General features: G+C 47.0%; 1 protein-coding gene across 4 annotated transcripts in view; it reads left to right on the forward strand.

Annotated features, from left to right (window-relative positions):
* LOC144154870 (casein kinase II subunit alpha-like) overlaps positions 1-13,619 on the forward strand; it is a 40,909-nt gene that overhangs the window by 18,073 nt on the left and 9,217 nt on the right. For 3 of the 4 annotated variants that reach the window (XM_077685946.1, XM_077685947.1, XM_077685948.1), the window contains exons 6-9: positions 1,623-1,673; positions 2,488-2,715; positions 9,101-9,330; positions 9,415-9,563. In XM_077685946.1, the coding sequence (XP_077542072.1) occupies positions 1,623-1,673; positions 2,488-2,715; positions 9,101-9,330; positions 9,415-9,563 (658 nt within the window). The remainder of the gene's footprint in view (positions 1-1,622; positions 1,674-2,487; positions 2,716-9,100; positions 9,331-9,414; positions 9,564-13,619) is intronic. The other variant, XM_077685949.1, reaches the window with a different exon arrangement.

Below are 13,619 nucleotides of genomic sequence, written 5' to 3' on the forward strand. Positions count from 1 at the left end.
TCTTGCAAGCTGCGAAAAGAATTAGCAGTGGGGAAGCATTGCATGCTACAGCAGAGCAAGGGAAACGGGAATTATGATTTCTATTCTTATACTCTGCTATTTGTTCGGAGATGAGTCCAGACATATTTAGTCCAGATTGGTCGAGACTTGCGGTCGTGTTTGGAGAGTAGTAGTACTTACTCTTTTTTTTTGCTACAGTTACTGCAGTTAGTGGAGTTTGAACTTTTATTTGGATCTGCCTTGCATTCTTTAATCTCATGTAAGGGTTTTTTTAAAAATCCCTGGTTTATTTCTAAAGCTACCCAGAATGGAAAGCACCAGTGTCCTTTGGGGCTGCCTCAGGGGTAATTGAAACGGGTTTTTGCCATTGTGTACACACATTCGTGTTCTAATGAGGTCACATTTGTCTGCAGATTGTGTTTCTCGGTTCTAGTGTTAACCTATTTTGTAGTTCTGCTTTGTTTGTGTTCAAGGACAATTAATAAACTATGTATTTGCTCTTGCCTGCTTGACAGCCGATGTTATCGGGCCATGCAGTGGTTATGAGGACTGGAAAAAACTTATCCGCAAAAAAAGTTACTGAAACTTGGCAAAAGAAACTTATGCTTTATTCGGGTGGTCGTTTTAGAGCGCTCTAGAGCACTCCGGAAAGCGACTCTGTGTTCGGGTGGTCGAAATCGAGCGCTCGACGTATGTTCGGTTGGTCGTCTCAGAGCGTCGTACCCCACTCCGAGCGCCTCCGACTGCTCTGACTCTGAAGTGGGAGCGCCGCCGAAATCTGGAGGCGATCGGGTCACGTGACCCCGGCCGCCGCGGCTCGCCCCGCTCGCCTGCCTAGTCGGTGGCGTTCGCTGAGGCCTAGCGAGCGGTTTGTTGTGGGAGTATTTTGACGTTTTTGCTTCTCGTGCTATTACTGAAGGCATCTCCGCATCATGTCGAAACGGAGACGCCTATTCGGTAAAGGGGAACCGTCTCCCTCCGCTGCTTCTGCAGCTCGAACTCGACGCCGAGGACAGCCCCTCAGGCGACGATGACTCGCACGTTGGCACGAAAAAGTTCGCCGAACTGTTCGCCGAACTGTTCGCCGAACTGTTCGCCGCACCGCTTCCTGTGTTCAAAGTGCAGGAATACGTTCGCAACTTTGGCTTGGAGCTAACTCGTCCGATCTGGAGGCCGCAATTTGTTGAAACACCTAGGCTGCCTGGCCAGCCTGGCTGTTTGCTGTTGCCATGTTGGCCGTGCTGCGGTGCCACGGTCGCGTGCTGCTTGAAGATCGGGTATGCGTTCGTTTGGGGAGCGGTGACTCTTGCTCGGATTGGGGGAAGCGGCGCATCCGCGTACTCCGAGTCGGAGTATCACAGCGACCACCCGAATACAGCATTAGACTGTACTTTTCGCGCCTGTTTGACTTTATAAACTTGATAAAGCATGTGTCCAATGCCCTTTCAAGACGGTCGACAGGCTCACAGTTGTAGCGTTCAACTTTAGTGTGCTCAGGGGTAATTACAGTGGGTTTTTTCCATTATGCACACACATCCGTGTTCTAATGGCTAGCACAACCTTGTCCCAAGCGTTTTTGTTGGCAATACCTGTTAAGTATTGGAACATTTTCTTCTTTTCAGTCAAGGACGCCTGCATTGATATTTGAACATGTCAACAACACAGACTTCAAGGTGAATTGCTTTTCCCCCTTCACTCTTGCTGTGGGTGAAAAGTGGCTTCTTACAATTCATTGCCTTCAAATGTATGACAGTCAGGCACCCACATTTAACCTAACAAAGGGCCAGCTATTCAAAAATGGGCACGAGGTGTCAAAATTTGGCTGGAATATTGCATAAGGGTGCACCTGCAGGGAACCCTTTTCTAATAAGTCCTTCTTGTACAGAAAACTGCAGCTATTGTAGCAAATGCTTGTCCGTATAAAATTTGTTTCTCTATCACAGTAGCAATTTATATATGTAGAAACAGCTAGAGTAAATAACAGGCACAGTAAGAAGGGGCAGACTGTTCCGAGAGGGTATGTGACTGAAAACTGGCAAATACAGCTGGCAGGCCCAACAGCTCTATACAGTGCAGACCAGCTACTACTGGGGTCCCGCATAGTATGATGGGGGGTTTCAGACAAAGGTTGGGTGGCACTGAGCCTGCTGTGGTTTTTTCCCCTCTTGGCATTACTTCTGAGCCCTGCAGTCTCTTGCAGCGTAAAAGGTTCTTACTTAGCCAGCAACTTTGTCTTCCCACAGAAAGTGAATGCGAGTGAACTGACGTGAAAGTAGATTTTGAATAAGTTTATTTGAGGAGGGCTGCCTGGCTAAACATGTCAAACACAAAAGGGATTATTGAAATCATTTGAAGACAGCAGGGCTAAAAATCTTGCACTTGCTGAAAGGCGTTAGTTCAGGTGCATGCGGGCTGGTTGGTGGCTAGTGCGGTCTTCCTGGCAGGTGAACAGGGCCAGTGAGCTGACGTGCATGTCTCGCCCTGCAGCAGCTGTACCAGACCCTGACAGACTACGACATCCGCTACTACTTGTACGAGCTGCTCAAGGCTCTGGACTACTCTCACTCCATGGGCATCATGCACCGGGACGTCAAGCCCCACAACGTGATGATCGACCACGAGTGCCGGCGCCTACGCCTGATCGACTGGGGCCTTGCCGAGTTTTACCACCCGGGCCAGGAGTACAACGTTCGAGTGGCGTCTCGGTATTTCAAGGTGAGGCCCGTAGTCTGCGGAGGTTTGTGCACTCTAAAGGGGCCATGGAGACAAAATACAAGTTCAGTTCATTAAAAGGGCTGTTGTGTCCCAATAACATTATTGCCAATTTTATCGCCAATTTCGAGCAAATAACAGATATTAAAGAAAACGTGAAGCAGTGGTGACTCTCCAGCAACTTTCCAGTGATTTCGGTATGACGTCGCAAAATCGTGTTTGTGCTATTGGTGACCGCCGCCAACCTAAGCCACCACCAAAGGAGCGTGACTCAAAGATTGTAGAGGGACCTCTAGTTCGGTTTGATCATATCACTTGAATGCTGATGCAGTGATGAAAATGTTTTTAGTGCCTGCACATAACACGTCACTCCTGTCCTCCTTTACGTCAGTGTGGCACGAAATTTGAAAATTGTTTAATAGTCCTTGTGTTTTTTAAGTTAAAAAACATATTTTGTGGCTCGAATGGAGCTGAGTCTACCACAGTCTAGTTCTTTAAAATTGAATGAAGTTGTATTTTTTTCTCTATGGCCTCTTTAACGGTTCATTGCATTTGCGATTGAATGTATGCCTTTCAGAAGTTTTTTGCTAACTTCGAGAGGGGCTACTTTTTTTGGGCTACTTTACTTTTTTGTGCACATCACAGTTGCAGTGAAGCTATAGTGGTGTTCAGGCTACTCGGCCACCCATAAAACAACGCTCCTGATGGCATTGGGTTGCAGCAGTAGCAATGGACTTGCCGAGTGCAAGTCTTCCCTGAAGCTGAATGAACCATGTGTAGCTGAGCCTGCTTACGCTGATGTAGTCTCTAATGGGTGCTTTCTTAATACAGTGCCAGAATCTCGCGACGTACACATCCCATTGGTGATGTACTTGCGGCGAATATTAGCCAATCTTTTGATATGCTGCCACAAACCCAAAAAGTGTAGAGGTGTTTGAACAGTGGAATTTCATTGCAAATCTAATTTGAATTTTGGAATAATCTGCCTCAGTAGCAAAAATATTCCAATACTGAATTGAATATGAATATAAAATTTGTATCCCAAAGAAACTTCCAGAGAGAAAAACAAAAAAGGAAACAAAGTACAGTGCAATCTTGTTCTTGTTGACACGTGTTTCACGGGAACCAGAAAATAAAACGTATTATGTGAAAATCGTAATATCCAAAGAGGTTAAAAAAAGGGGGGAAATATGCGTACCAGCAACGTTGAAATAACTGGTCAATTTGTGCGGCACTTTCTTCTTTTCAATGTCCAGGAGTAAATTCCTCCAAAATGTAAAAACAAGCTGCAGGTATTTCTTGTTACGCTGGGCACTGTTTTGTACAACAGTCTGTGTCGTGCTTGAAATAGGTGCAGCTAGCTGCCAGACGCTTGAAAGTCTTCAATGTCGAAGAAGAGCGCAATGTCAACGTTTTCGTGTAGGGCTGACCCTCGATGGCAATGGAGCTGAAATTGGACCCTGTGGGTGGGTAGGCATGGATATGAAAGGTGGAGAGGAGACTGCACCACTGGATACGGTGGGATTAAGCAAGTTGTGATGCTCTTGTGCAGCGGGCTTGCTCTGCATCTTGATACGGTTCCTTCTAGTTGACTTCTGTGCAGGCATATGCACTCGTAAAATGTCTTTTTGTTTTTGGCACTGGGTGCCTCAAACAGTACGAAGCTGTGAGTGGTTTAGTGTCCACGGTGTCATACCAATTCTTTGTTAAAGGGGATCAGTGCTTTGATCTCGTGTAAAGCATGATGCATTTGTGTTATGCTAGGATCATCTCTTTGACTGTTGTTGCTCACAATTTATTTTTCACATTCTCCTTAAGGGGGGACGCGGCTTTCAACTTCGGAAAAATGACCAAAACATCGTTTTTTTGAAACCCACATATTCGGCTTCCATGTTTCCTATTCTGTGCGTCTGCAAAGTTTTTACGCTGAAAAGCGTCGCAAAGTGGCATAAAAAAATACTTTTGTCAGGCGCGGTGACAAACTATCAGCGCAAAAGGGCGAAAAAAACGGCAATTTTCGGAGCGCTCTATCTCCGCAACGGTGCCACCGGGCGCGGCCATTTTGATATGGTTAGATCGGCCGAGCGATCGTCTTTCCGGTTCCGCTCGTCTCTTGTATCTTTGTTCATTCACAAACGCACAAACGGCAGAAAAGAAACGACGCACAAACGAAGGTAGAAATAGATGCTGAAGCGCTATTGGTCCTCCGGTCGGGGCGCAGAACAACGACCCTTCCTGATTGGATGTCGCGGGCGCAACGCAAGATGGCGGCCGCCTGAGCTGCGTAGCGAGCGGATTGAGTTCATTTTCGCCGCTTCGCTCGGCCGAGTTTCTGTTCAATCTGTGGTATTCAACACGCACGTTATCGCGATGGGAATGCCAGAGATAACGAGCCAGATTACGGGAAGTTGTGTGGCTCGAAAGGCGGAGGTCATCGAACGCTTCGTGGTGCGCGTGACTCTACCGTCGCCAGACCTTGGAGGGTGACGCGGTGTGCGCGCTTGCGATAGCGGTTCGTGAAGTGAACTTTTAGTCGGATTTACGATGTTTACACGCTTAGTTATTGCTGTGTTTTGACTGTGGGCTCGCTAGCCTTGAGAAAGAAACGGTCGACGCGTCAAACGCTGCGGCGCGCACGGCATAGCCGACGCGCATTGGATCATCACATGACTGGGCAACCGGTTACGATTGAACGCCAGTAGTTGTAATTAATGCCTGCGACGTTAGATTTAATCTTAAAAGCGACCTGACCAGCCATATCAGGTATAATCAAAGTTCGATATGTCGCGGTAAGCGTGCGCTGCGATGCGCGCGAGCCATATCGCCTTTCTTGCGCTACGTTTCCCGTGCACTTGTAATTTTCATGAAAACAGGTTTGAGTTAGTAATATAGGAATAAAAATATGCTCTCTGCGTTAAAAATGTACGTTACTGTGGCAGCATTTAACAGTAATTTTTTTAGGGAAATTATTGATACCATTGCCTAGGGCATACTGGCTGTGCTGCGAGAAATATTGGATGCCTTGAATGTCAAAAGTAGTAAAAAAATGTGCTCTTGCATTGAAGTTGGGAGTTGTGCAGAATACTCTACCAAGCTTCAAAGTAGCTCATTTTCATCCTTGTGGTATGCAAACTTTTGGCAATGAACACCTGCACGTATGAGTACTAAGTTGCTGTGCCAGGCAAGATAAAACATAAAAAAAGCCAAAAATGTTCAAGTTTAAGTAAAAAAAAATGCTAAACTTGGTGCCATGGTGACAACACTGCAAAAGGAGGTTGTCCAGTGCGATACAGCCAACCAGCTAACCTACTTTGCATTGAAAGCCCATTGAAACCCATCTTCCCCTCCATTTGGTTTGCAAAGGGGGTATGTACTCTTCACGGAGGAGCTGAAAATGATGTTTTCTGGAAAGAGAAAGGCAGTAAAAGGCACTCCAATTTCAAGGCAAGGCCTTCCAGAAGCCCCATGTTCAAAAGGACATGAAAGGCTGCAACCGTGGCGACTTTTGATAAGTGAAACCTATGTTGCAACTCGGAAGCCGTTTTCTCAAAACAGTTTTTTTTGCCACCTATGTCGCTTGTACCAGGGATTTCTTCGTGACCACTGGGTCTATTTTGATTCCGTTTCTTGCATTACATTCCTTGATGAACAGTTCAGGTCGTGACACTTTTGGTTTTCCAGATTTGTTTTTTGTGACTTTTTTATTCAAATAGTCGTTCACAGTCGACATGCCTGTTGCACATTAACCTCTAAAAAAATGAAAACTAAAAAATATTGCTTTGTAAAAAAAAAATTCTAAAACTGTCACGACCTCGCCCATTCATTTGGGAATGCAAAGCACTTCGAACAAGTTTTCTATCGTGTTTTATAAGTCGCTCAAGCTCGGTACAAGCGGAACAGAAAGAAAATTTAATAAATAAAAAAGTTATCAAAATATTATCTTGAAATTTTTATAGTGGTATCACAGAAGCATTTCCAGTTGCTGTGCCAATTTTCATCAAAATCCGCTCAGAAATAAAAAAGTTGATTTTGAAAGCCACGTCCCCCCTTAAAGGGGCCGTGCAGACAAAATACAAGTTTGTTTTATCCTAATAGCTTTGGTGTTTTATAGTGCCCCCAGTGCTTGTCCGGCACCAAACAGTGCTTTATTCACTGAGAAATCAAACAATTTAAGCCATAATTTGATTCTCTCGCTGAATCGTGTTTTGCTACGTCTGTGATGACATATCCAGGACAAGTACTGAAGCAATTGTAAGTGTGCGAAGTAGGGCTGCAGCGAGCAACAAAATGCCGTTTTCTGTCAGTCCTCCTAATGACGCCACCATACTGCTCGGGATTGCTGTCCAGACCCTTGCTTTGTTTTTGACCGGATTTGTGCCTGGATAATGTTTGTTGCAGTTGATAGTACTCGTTTCGTGAAACATTGGGTATGCTCAACAGAGTCACTGAAGACAATGTTGCTTATGCGAGTCGGCCAGTGTAATACCCCTGACACACGGGTGCCTAAAAGGCCTTTGCAGCGAAGGACTGCTACCGAAACGGCGTTTGCCTCGATGACACACGACAAAGGAGAATCTCCTTCACCGCAGCGGGTATTTCCCGTAAGGGGTGTTAGCCTATCTCCTTTCCCGAACGAAAAGGAGCAGCTAGCGGCGCAGCCTCATCATCAGGCGCTTGCAAATCATAAGCTTCTCAGAACTTAGTGCGACCAAATGCGATTTCATAATACTTCCATAAATTTTTTAAACTGCAATGAAATTAAATTGCACTAAACAAGCCCAATTGTGATATATTTTTGTAAACATCTGCCCACTGTTGCCAGATTAGGCACAAAACATAGGCTAAAAAAGCACTCCATCGTTGCTGTTTAATACAAATATGTGAAATTACCCATTTATTTTTCTAAACAACAATAAAACGCATTGTTCCTCTCTAAAATAATGAAGAACTATTAGCCACACTTTATTTTTGTTATTGTGCATGCTTTTTCCACAGAACTGCTTGCGCCACTTAAAGGTGTGTCAGTTATGGGAACTACATAAAGGAGATCGGGGGTTGCTGTGTGTCAGGAGCGCCACTCCTTTCCACAAAATGTCTTTTGACGTGGCAAAAGGGGTTTAGTTTAAAGGAGATCTAGCGTTGCTGTGTGTCACAGGTATGAGCCAGTTGGCCACTGTGCAGCTTTAGCCGGCATTGTGCGCGCTGGTGCTTCTATGTTTCCGCCTGCATTTGTAACTTCCATTATTTATGCCACCATTTTTACTGCTATAAAAAGAATATGCATTAAATTTGAGTGCAAATAGCTCGTTCTGCTAGCTTATAACCCCTGTTTAATTTGCGTTGGATTTTGCCGGCCGCAGCCAATCGCAAAGCTGCTCATATGTCGTACGTTCAGTGCGGGAAATGAGCTAGTGGGTCGCATGGCCATTCTCTTTTTTCCTAATTTATATAGTTTATTTGAGTGAAGTTTGCGTTATAAGTGGTGTCAGTGTTATTCTAACGAGGCAATCTTTTGAATGACCCAAACTTGCATTGTGTCTGCATGGCCCCTTTCATATAGGAAATTGGCTGCCTTTCAAGGTTGTAAGGATTTGTGTGTGTGCATGCAGAAATGACACAAAGTATGGAATACTCTGTCCAGCAACGTTAATTTAGAAAAATTGAATTCCCAATTGCACCGAGTGGCAGTGGCGAGTGACAAGTGGTGTTGAGGGGTACTGCAGATGCCAATCGTCAAGTGAAGCATTTTGGAACTTTACAGGTAAAAAAAGAGATCAACCTTGAGCATCTTTTGTTTGGAAAACTCGGGACTTTCTGTGCCCAGCTGGGCTTCCTTATCGAAAGAGTGTTGACCTGGGCACCTTGAGTGGGACTTCGTTATCAAGATGCGGGAAGAAAATCACCAGGGCGGAGTTGGCCCAGTGCCAAGGTGGTGTGCGCTCCCCAAAGGCAGCTTCGTCTTGCCGTTGAGCCGCACATCACTGTTGCATTGTGAGAAAGCCCATCACTGCTAGCCGAGAAAGCCGATATCCGTTTGCCGTGGTAGATTGTGAGTGCTCAAAGTGTGATGCATCCGGTGCCCAACTCATTCTAATTTGTTGCAAAGAATATATTTTGCGGGACATTTCTCGTTTTCCAGGGGGCATAATTTTATGTATTAGTTTATTGAATTCGAGTTTACTCAAACATTCATCTCTGTGCTTTCATACTTCGGAGTACTGTTACTAATGCATTATCAAATATCATGTTATTGGATTGAATATCATGCTGTTCTCTTTGATATTCAGAAGCCTAGAATACTTCCTCACCACCCCTCGTGTGTTGCAAGTTGAGCAGCTGTGCATGCAGAGTGCGAGTGCCTCAGCCCCTGCCCTGGCGTACTGAACAGGGTCCGGAGCTGCTGGTGGACTACCAGATGTATGACTACTCTCTGGACATGTGGAGCTTGGGCTGCATGCTGGCCTCGATGATCTTCCGCAAGGAGCCCTTCTTTCACGGCCACGACAACTATGACCAGCTAGTGCGCATCGCCAAGGTGCTGGGCACCGAGGAGCTCTTCGAGTACCTCGAGAAGTACCAGGCTGAGCTCGACCCGCGCTTCAACGACATCCTGGGCAGGTGAGCCGCTGGTCGCTCGGCCGGCCTGGCCCTTGGGGGCCCTGCAGCTCTGCCTCGCTACAGCTGCTGTTCTCCCTTCCCCAGGCATTCGCGCAAACGGTGGGAGCGCTTTGTGCATAGTGAAAACCAGCACCTGGTGACACCAGAGGCCTTGGACTTTCTGGACAAGCTTCTCCGCTACGACCACCAGGAGCGGCTCACTGCCAGAGAAGCCATGGAGCACCCCTATTTTTGTGAGGAGCTTGGCCTGAAACATTTCACCACTTCTCTGGGCATGCTGGGGCCATTTGTGCTGGCATCGTTATCAGTAGCTGGATACTGTTGCCGCTGCGCCTGTACACGGGGAAAGACGTCTATGCTGCCAAGTTGCACGCCAAAAAGATTTGTCCGTGTGCGTAGCATTTGTGGTGATTTATGAAAAACAAAGTTAATTGGGATGACCAGCAAACGAGGCTAAACAAGTACTGACACCAAATGCTTGCTTTTGGGCTGTAAGCAGTACCTTCTTGCCTACTAATTCCGAAAATCGAGCCAAAAGTGGCCAGCGGCCAGCATAGAAATGATGGCAACGCATTCATTTCATCCAGTTTTGGTTTTGGTCGCGAGCAGTGTAGAGAATGTTCTGAGCCGTGCCGGAAAGTATTACCTCACACTGTTGTCGCCACAAAACTTGCAGGAGGTGACTTTAAAAAAAAATTATCAGATGTCGAACCCGTTTTCCGCATCACCTTCTGTGCTTGCACTTGGTCTGTGTTGGCCCGCCCGAGCCTGTGGCGGTGACTGGGCCATGGGAAATCCGAAAGGTAGTTTGCAAGATTTGTGTAATTAGGCATTATAATACTGAGATTAATTGTTAAATTGGGACACATTTGGGTTCGTTTCTGTTCACGACGTTGGCCTACCATTGGTTTTTGAAAGCCTAGCATTAATTTTTCACCACTTTGCAAAAGTTGGGGATTGCTGTTGCCAAGTGCCGCTTGGCCAAACAAGACAACAGCAGCGCAGGAGAGTATTTCTGGTTTCGGAAAGGGCTACATGACATCACCCAGAACATCTGTGCTTGAGGGCGCGGGAACTCTTTGTCATGCTGGTAGCAGTTTCGCTAATGCTCGCAATCTGAGTAGCTCGTGGTCGAGGCAGTTAAAATTGATTTTTGAAGTTTGCCATGGCTGGATGCAAAAATTGCTGGAAGGCATTTCCAAAATACTGAAGCCAGTATGTCATTTTTCAGGATTCTGGATTTGGTGTCAGTACTCCTTGAAAATTGCCTTGTTCCTTTTTTTGTCTCATTTTACCTAAAAGATTCCCATTTAGAATTCACTGCAGATTTTAAAAAATATATAGACCAGAATTCTGCCGAATCGGCCGTTTTCTGGTGACTGGTGCGCCACCTGGCGGGTATTCCTTGGGTACTGCGGGGCAAGCAAACTGTGCTGCAGTCATGCGCTGTCTCCATGCTGTACGCTAAAGGCCGACCTCCATGTAGCGAAATGTCGGCGAAGATGCGGCGAGCGCTGCCCGGCGCCGGCGGCAGGAAAACAACTGTTCGCCGGCGACTTGTGTGGGCTAGATGTCAGGCACACTGCAGCGAATGCGGCCAGAAGCGTCAATGTGTTTTGAAGCTGCTGCCAATCGCAGCATTCTACCTCCTGTCTGCTCAGAGTGCCTGCGCACTCAGCAGTCAAAAAGCAGACACTGCTTTCACGCCTTTTTGTCGTGTACGGCTCTTTTCTCGTGAACACCATGTCCAGAAAACTGCCAGAAAAGGGCCACAGCAGTGTGGTGGGTAGAAGTGTAGCCGAAACGGAACAATGATGTTCCGTGAGTGCACTCATGTGTGAGCCTGCTGACCCTGTGGAGGTTGTTGGCCTTAAGGCAGCGCACCACCCCACATGCGCTTTGTCTTGACGGAAGTTGCTTCTGAGGCTACGTTTCGCCGTGCCAGCAGGACACTCGACTTTTTATCGTTACGTTTATTTTCTTGATTCCGGGCAGGTTGCTATCATTGCCTTTACTTGGTGATCTACAGAAGTTTCTCGTCAAGGCGTCATTATGCCATTGTTGGCTGCACCAACAACCAGCGTACGCGCTAGCCCTGGTATTCTGAGTCCTTCCTCCACTTGAGCCTTCAGTGGAGGAGGTCCTTGAAATCGATTTCCCCACGCATAAGCATTGGGGAATCCCCCCTTCTGCCGAGTGGAAGGAGCAAATGGAGTGGAGGAGGGACTCAGAATACGGCCCTAAGGGCACCACAACAAAATTACGCCCACCTCCCCTCACGGGAACCCTGGTGTGATGCGACGCTGAGCGGGGTTCAAGCGCAAGCGGAGAGCAACCGTCGACCGAAAGGCCGCCGGAGAGCGGCACACCTGTTATATGCGCAGCGCGCCCGAAGGAGAGGAGACCGCAGAGAGAGAGTACTGCACATGCACAGCACCGCGCGCAGCGCCGCCCACTGGCGGAGTGAGAGCGCGCTGGGCCGAGCACCCGCAGATGTTGAGAGAGAGTGTTCGCTCTCACCTGGGCATGCGCCGGCGCCAGTGCGTCTGCCGCGGCAATGGCGCAACACAATCTACTTTAATCCAATCCAAGCCAAGCCAATCGAATCCAATCTAATCCCCTTCGCGAGAGAGTGTTTGCTATCGGAGAGGAGAGGGGGTGAGCGGAGGAGAGTGCGGACGCTGACGACGACGGACGCACGCAGGAAGGAACGGGAAGCCGACAAGAGATGCTCTCAGCGTCGCATCTAAAAGAAGTGTCGGCATGTGCGAAGTCTATTCACTGCACAAATTTTCTCCGTCCCTGGAGTGCCAGTGCGAATGGGTCGTCACGTTGAATCGGAAAGACTTGGAGCCTAGCAAATTTGTGAGAGCAAGTACGGTCACGTTCATACACTACTTTTGGAAGCACTGTTAATTTACCCTCATTTTCAGTTCTTATGCACGGTTCTGTTCTCAGGAGGTATATTCCATTCATTTCATCGACGGGAAGCTGACAAAACTCAACCCAACACCTTTGCGGCAGCTTGGGTACATGAAAAAGGTGATCAAAAGAGAAATAGTGTCGTGGTGGCGGAGCACGCACGGTCATGTAGAGAAATAGGGGTTCACGGCTTTCACCCGTCGCTGAAACGCAAGTTCTTTTAAGCAAGCAAACAGCCGTGAAATATTGGTGTATGTAATAAGTTTCCCCTGTTTTGGTAGCAGGAAGTAGTGTTTTGCGGTGGCAAAAATGCCTTCTATGAATGCCTTTGATTGCACGGTACTGCAAATTTTTAAGTGTGGCCTTCTGCTGTTGGTGCGCGAGCGTGTTGTCTTTTAGTACGTGCTCTCATACCTCATACTGCGTTGGTTGTTAAACCAGGCCCTGAAATATTCTTTTTAGCTGCGCAGGTCATAGGCATTATGGGCTCATAACAGTAAAATATGTTTTAACAATATTTGCCGCACAACACTATTTCCTGCTACCAAAACAGGGGCAACTTGTTTGATACACTAAGACTTCACAGACATTTCCCTGCTTAAAAGAACTTTTGCGTTCCAGCGGCGGGTGGAAACCGCAAACAGCTACTTCTTCCCAACACGACCGAGCCTGCTCCTATTTCCTACATGACTGCCACTGGGATGCTCAGATTTCCCTTTCGGGTCACCTTTTTTGCGAAGCCAAGCTGCAGCATAGATGTCGGGTTGATTTTTCTTGGCTTCCCGTCGTTGAAATTAACAGAACATACCTCCAGAGAACAGAAACGTGCGAAGTATTGAGCATGAGAGTGACTAAGCAGTGCTTCCAAAAGCAGTGTACGACTGTACTTACTCTGGCAAATTTTCTATAGACTCGAAGCCTTTTTGATTCAGCGCGACAACCCATTTGCGGTGGCACTCAAGGGATGCAAGAAATTTGTGTAGCGAATAAACTCCGCACATGCAGGCACTTTTGTTGTGGTGCACTTCGCACGTTTCTTGCATAAGCACTGCACGTACGCTGATTGTTGGTGCAGCCTATGACGGCAACCTGCCAAGAAGTAAGCATCAGTTGGTGATAAAAAGTCAGATGCCCTGCTGGCATGGTGAAACGTAGCCTTACACACAACCCTCGTCAGAACAAAGCAAGCTGGGAACTGAATTTATGGGCAACTTGACAGCTCTCAGTCGCTTTGAATACTCTCCTTAAAGCACTGTTAAACTTGTTGCTGCTGACATACCAAATAAATGTCACTGATCTTCCAATACACTTGGACGTCTGATATCCACACACGTCACGGAGCAACAGCGTGCTACTGCGGCGGTGTC

The sequence above is a fragment of the Haemaphysalis longicornis genome, unplaced genomic scaffold, assembly GCF_048455015.1.
Source record: "Haemaphysalis longicornis isolate Haplotype H1 unplaced genomic scaffold, Haemaphysalis longicornis Haplotype H1 scaffold_1, whole genome shotgun sequence".
Lineage (NCBI taxonomy): Eukaryota > Metazoa > Arthropoda > Arachnida > Ixodida > Ixodidae > Haemaphysalis > Haemaphysalis longicornis.